The sequence below is a fragment of the Alligator sinensis genome, unplaced genomic scaffold (assembly GCF_000455745.1).
Source record: "Alligator sinensis unplaced genomic scaffold, ASM45574v1 scaffold367_1, whole genome shotgun sequence".
Lineage (NCBI taxonomy): Eukaryota > Metazoa > Chordata > Crocodylia > Alligatoridae > Alligator > Alligator sinensis.
In genome coordinates, this window is record NW_005843051.1 from 356,437 (window position 1) to 362,672 (window position 6,236).

The 6,236-nt window shown below is 49.0% G+C and overlaps 1 protein-coding gene across 1 annotated transcript in view; it reads right to left on the reverse strand.

Annotated features, from left to right (window-relative positions):
• RNF43 (ring finger protein 43) overlaps window positions 1-6,236 on the reverse strand; it is an 81,606-nt gene that overhangs the window by 39,809 nt on the left and 35,561 nt on the right. The window contains exon 2 of the mRNA XM_014526439.2: window positions 1,762-1,884. Within this exon, the coding sequence (XP_014381925.1) occupies window positions 1,762-1,884 (123 nt within the window). The remainder of the gene's footprint in view (window positions 1-1,761; window positions 1,885-6,236) is intronic.

Here is a 6,236-nt window from a genome sequence, read left to right on the forward strand (position 1 = left end):
GTATCATAGCCATCCCAAAAAGAAACAAGCCTGCCTGTAACGCTGTATTTAAAAGCTAGAATCATAGAAAGATAGGTTTGTAAGAAACCTCAGGAGTTCACCTAGTACATTCTGCTGCTCAAAGCAGGATAATCCCTGTCTAAATCAACAAGACAAATGTTTGTCTATCCTGAAGTTGAAAACTTCCAATGACAGATTCTGCAGCCTGTCCAGGGAAACTGTGCCAATGGTTATATGTAAAACAAGAAACTGTATAGACTAGTGGTACTTAACCTTTTGGTGCTGCAGGCCAAATGAGTGGCACAGGGCTGGATCAAGCCTCACATGCCAGTCTCAGGCCCTGCACTGCCTCCTTTGGTCCCATGCTGCCATGTGGGTTAGGACCCTATGCCTCCTCCTTCAGCCCTGCTTGGAGCCCTGCACCGCCTCTCTGCCTGTCACTGCCAGATTGGGACCTCATGCCAGCTCCCTGGGGCCTGTACAGCCAAACTGGGGCCCTGCACTATCTTCAGCCAGTCTGTGTGCGCCCAGATCAGGTCTGGTCCATCTCTGTATGCTGATTGAGCGTGTTATCTGCCCCAAAGGGATCCCCACAAGTCCTGTAATTTGGCAGTGGGGGAGCAGCAACTGCTGCCCCCACCCCATGCCGCCCAAGTTTGGGACCCGTGGGGACCCCTGCAAGCCATATGGAATGGCTCTGCAGGCCAGATCTGGTCCACAGGCTGGGGATAAACACCCCTAATCCAGACCTTAAGTAAATACATATATGTATTTATAGTTTTATGTACATTTATATATGTAGTTTAAACATATTAATACATTTAATGCCTAAAATTAACAATAATAAATGTCATACAAAAACCTACGATAAGAATAAATCAAGATTATAAAATGAGGTATTAAAAATAAAACTAAAATCTAAAAACAAGAAAGAGCTAATGTTGGGCTCCTACATTCATATTTAGCTCTCCCTTCTTATGTGGCTGCTGTCATTACAGACATATAGACTTTGAAGGCCAGAACTGACCATTATGGTTTGTATGGCAGTCTGACTTCTTTTGTATGAGAGAGTTTTACACAGATCCTCCTGCACTGAGCCCAATAATTTGTGCTTGGCTAAATCTTCCAGAGAGACATCCAGTCCTGATTTGAAGACATCAAAAGACAAGAGAATTTACCCTTCCCTTCGTAGTTGGTTCCAATGGCTAATTACCCTTACTGTTCAAAATGCGTGTTTCAATTCTAATTTGAATTTGTCTGAATTCAGGTGCCAACCATTGGTTATTCTTGAGTCTGCCTCTGCTAGATTCAAGTATTATAATAGCATCTTTAATTATATGGTCACAGATTATGTTTTCCACTGGACCACACTTTATTCAGGTCACAAGATAAATGTAAATCTTTGCTTTGGCAACTCTGGCTTAGCGGCATAACACCATAACCAGCAGGAGAGCTCAGGAGAGCACAGTGGGAAGTAAAGCCATGGGGGGCACTCAGCTGAGGGATGGAGTGGACTTTCTTAGGCAGGAGCCTGTGATGCTGGGGAGGGATGTTATGAAGTGCTATGATGTACAGCTGCTGAGGTCAGATGGCCCCTTCTATAAGAAAAGAGCTGAATCCACAGAAAACAGAGGCCATGCCGAGTCCCTCCTGCAGGAACAGAGACTGGCACAGAAACCCTCTAGGGACACAGTGACCCCTCCTGTCTGTCCTGTAGCCTCATAGGCCAGGCCATTCCCCAGGGGGTGCTGCCACATGTACCTTGTTGGCCAGTGATAGGCATGGGTGGAGATCGCGATCTGGTCGTTCCAGCTTGACAATCGTGATGAATCCTGACTCCGTGTGCTCGTCCTCACTGGTGTTACACAAGGACAACGGGTGGAACTGAGGGAACAAGGACAGAAAAAGGTCAGACCACACGGCTCAGAGGTTCAAGCTCCATGAGAGACTGTTCAGGTTCTTCTTGTAAACATTGCAGCCATCCAGCTAGTGCCAGGACATAGCACTAAATCCCTAGGATGACTATAGGGACCTTGGAGATCCCAAAATGGACATAACTACAGTCCATGAGTGGGCAATCCTGGTGCCAGTGTGACTGGGCTGGCCACACAAAAAACAGACTGATGACTCCCCTTTTCTTCAGTCTAGTACCATTTCCTGGTGGTGATCCTCTTCCAGCCCTGCCTCAATGGCCCAATGTTGCTTGAGCCCACCTTTGCCGTTTCAGGAAGTATAACTCCTGGGCCAGTTTTACGACCTCCACCCAGTGACTCACAAGCCACGACTGGATTTCCTTAGCTTTAGAGAGCCTGTCCCTTTTTGCACAGTTGAAGACTCAAATCAGCCTCAGTGAGGCAGACTGCCTCCTTAAGGGCTATAACCTGGTATCTACAGACCTACTTCCAGGTCCCCACAGCCAGTATTTGTCTAACCTGTACCACTGTTACCAATTCCATTATTTTCCTGGACAACCTGGATTCTGGTTTCAGCCACCAGGTGCATAAATCTTTTAAGGCACTGTGCCTCTGCTTGGGGTTGAGAGTCTGGGTGAAGTGGCTTTGTCCAGAACTGACATCTATATGCCTCCTCTGTGACCTAAAATGGCAGGCTTTAAGGTGTCATAACTGCATGCAGCCTCAGTCACCAGGCCCATAGGCTGCTTGAGCTTCCCTGGTCAGGTAGGGCACTAGCTGGGTAGCCCACTGATCCCAGGGCCATTAATATGTCCTGGCTACCCACTTGAGCATCTCTAAAAATGCTTTGGGCTTGTCATCAGGCCCCATTTTTTAAAGCATTCCAGCCCCTTCTGACTGGGTTACGGGAGGCCCCCCCTCCCATGCTGGACTTCACCTGTTCCAGCATCCAAAACATGAAGTATTATGGCTCCCCTGCCATTTTTCCTGAAACTGCTGCTGTTGAATCTGGAGCTGCTGAAACGCTTGCTGCTCTGTTGGAAGGCTTATTGTTGTTGCTGCTGCAGCTCCTCCATCCACTTCAACGTGCTTCCAGGGGCCATTCTAATGGCAGACAGTTAAGGCTGCCCACATCCTCTTGCACATGCAAGTGGGTTAGTGAGTCTGCAACCTCCAAGTGTGTCTTTGCCCGGAGAGGGATCTTAAACTTATCCTTTGAACATAAACACAGCCCTTGCTCCCACACACAAATAAGCAAACTGACATTTGGAGCCATTCTTTGAGCTCCAGGAGAGGCCCTTTTGCTCTAGCCCCTTCCTGGTGGCAACCTCTGGGTTCCAGTGCACCGCCTGCTTGTAGACCACTTCTTTCCCCTTCCTCTCTTTCCCTGCTGTCTCTCTGGGATTTTTAACTGCCAGTAAGTACTCCCTGGCTGCATCTACACTAGACAGTGACTGCACAGTTGGTACCCCACAGTCGTTTAGTGCTTGTATGCACAAGTACTAAATGACTGCACAGTAACCAGATTTACTACACAGTAGCATCACCAAATGGCTTTTAGGTGATGCTGACTGAGCGGTAGCTCGCTACTACTGCACAGTAGTGTTGCATCACACTTTGTGCAATGCAAGGCTACTGTGCAGTAGTAATGAGCTACTGTGCAGTCAGTGTCTTGTGTAGACACGGCCCTTAACTAGCTAACTGCCACAGCTGGGCTTCTACCACAGGATGTCTGCTCCCACTAAATGGACCATGCTGCCTTATTACAGTCCTCAAACTGTGAGAGAAATTAGATTTAGTAGGAACCCTCACCAAAAATGCCAAGTTGTGGGTTTACAAACCTGGCAACTAGGTGCTGCTACTCCTCTCTTCCATTAGCTAAATGGCAGGACTCGTTTGAAGTCCTACAACAGTTTGGGCAGGTGACTATGAGCTGCAACTGGTGCATAAAAAGTCACAGGAGAACCACTCTACTGGAGCACCAGATTGTCCTTAAACTGGGGTTATCCACTCGGAAGAGATATTTATGCATTCTGGTATGTCTAATGGGCACAAATGCCTGGAGGTTCAAATTCTGCTTGAATTGTGGATGACAGAAAAATATACTTGTGAATGGAGTAGCCCAATTTTGCACACACCAAAGCTGAACCAAACCATTCATTTTGGTATTTATTTTTGAAAAGTAAATACAGTCTCAAATTTTGATGCATCCTCAACGCGCTGTATAAACAAAATGCTTGAATTACTAAGAAATTACCACACTGGATTTGACAAAAGGATATTGGCAAATCCCATCAGCCCAGGGGTGATCCAAATACGGTCTGCTGGCCAGATCCAAACCATCAAGGGATTTTATCTGGGCTGCGGTGGGTCCCTCAGCCCTGCCTGGCCCAGGCATGGGGGCAGCCTGGGCTGTAGCGCATGAGGCCAGTCCCAATGTCTCTGGGCACGCGGTGGGGTGGAGGTGGTGCAGCAGCCAGACTCTCTGCACAGCTGGGGGCAATGGACAGAATAGGCAGGCAGGCAGGCTCTCCATGGAAACTGGCCTGGAAAGTGGGGGAAAGTGGATGGGATGGGGCTGCAGGTGGGGGAGCGGGCAGCAGTGTCCAGGAGTGGGACAGGCAGATGGGAGCTGAGGCTGTGATTGCAGGGCTGTGACAGTGTAGGGCTGAGGCCCGGGGCAGAACCGTGATCTGCTCCCCACACATCCCTGCCTGTGGCAGGAATATGCAGGGAGCAGATCATGGCTCTGCCCTGGGCCCCAATCCTGCATTGTCACTCCCCCACGATCCTGGCCCCAGCTGCACCCGCCTGTCCCACTCCTGGACGCTGCTCCCCAACTGCCTGCGGCCACATCCCATCTGCCCAGCTAAGCATGCCCTGCCTGTGGGGGTCCAGGCTGGTCTCCATGGAGACCCCACCAGTCCATTTGCTCTGTCCAGCACCCCCAGTGGTGGGTGCGAGGTGGACAGCCCAGGACCAGATAGGACCAATTCCGCCTCCCCTCCCCCCACCCTCTGCCACACCAGTCCCCTCCTAACCGGGCCACAACCCACCCCCCTCCCACAATAGCTCACCAAATAATTGCCCACCCCTGCATTAGTCCCAGAGTACTCAAAGATTATAGCATTTGCAAATTTGCAACACTGTGGGGTCTCCATCAGTTTCGAATCCTGCCTTTTAGACTCCATGGCACACCTGCTACTTTTCAATACTTAATGGGTAAAATACTCTGACAATACACAACGTATACAGTTGCATGCCTGGATGCTGCAGCAATATTCACTGGTGCCTGTGACAAGCACATCAAGCAGGTGAAAGCAGCGCTGCATTCACTTACAGCCTCACAAACTACCCAGGTAAATACTGGCTTGAGTGTAGAGACCATAGACCTAGGGAATATCCTAGGAAATGGGAGGATTAAACCCCTAGCGGACAAAGTAAGGAATCCCCAGTACCCTCAACAAAACAACAGATAAAGTCATTCCTCAGACTGGTGGGATATTGTAGATGTTTCATCCGGCAGTTTTCAGCTATTACAGTGCCTTTGACAGATCTACTTTGGGAAGGGGCACCTGGGAAGGTACAATAAGTGTGCAGAGTGTGTGGAGGCTTTTGGGACAGTAAAACAGCTCCTCTGTAGTGCCCTAGTGTTGTTGCACAAGCCAGATTTCACATGAGAACTTGTGTTACAGACTGACATTTTTTAATAGGGTTTGAGGGCTGTGCTTTCCCAAGGGTTTGAGGATGGGAAACATGGCATCCTCACAAAATTCTTCTATCTCAGTAGGAAACTTCTTCCCCAGAAGCAAAAATATGTGGTCATTGAGAAGGAAAACCTTGCAATTAAGTGGGCAGTACTACCTCCTGGGGACCCCTTCATCTTTACCACTGACTATGGCCCACTAACATGGCTTCATGCCATGTGGGAGGCCAACCCTAGGTTGACTTAGGAGTTTCCAGCCCTGCAGCTATGTCTTTTCTATCTGTCACTGAGCTGGAGCAGCACATGTGAATGCAGATTTCCTCTCCTGGGATAGCAAGGGGGTGCTTAAACATGGAAGAGTGGAACACAGACCCACTGTTGAAGGGGAGGATGTGTATAGAGGTGCTCGGCCTTCAGCGACTTGAAATCCAGCTTCAGGTGGCCAACAACTACTAGTGTTTTGGCTGGCAGGTTGGATCCCCGCTGAAACTGATGACCAGGTAAGGAGGGTAGCGCTACAAAGCTCCACACAAGAGCAAAGTGCAAAGGGGAGAAAAGATTTTAATGCTGAGGGAGAAGCAGAGAGGCAACCTTAATCTTTAAAGGTCAGCAGGAAG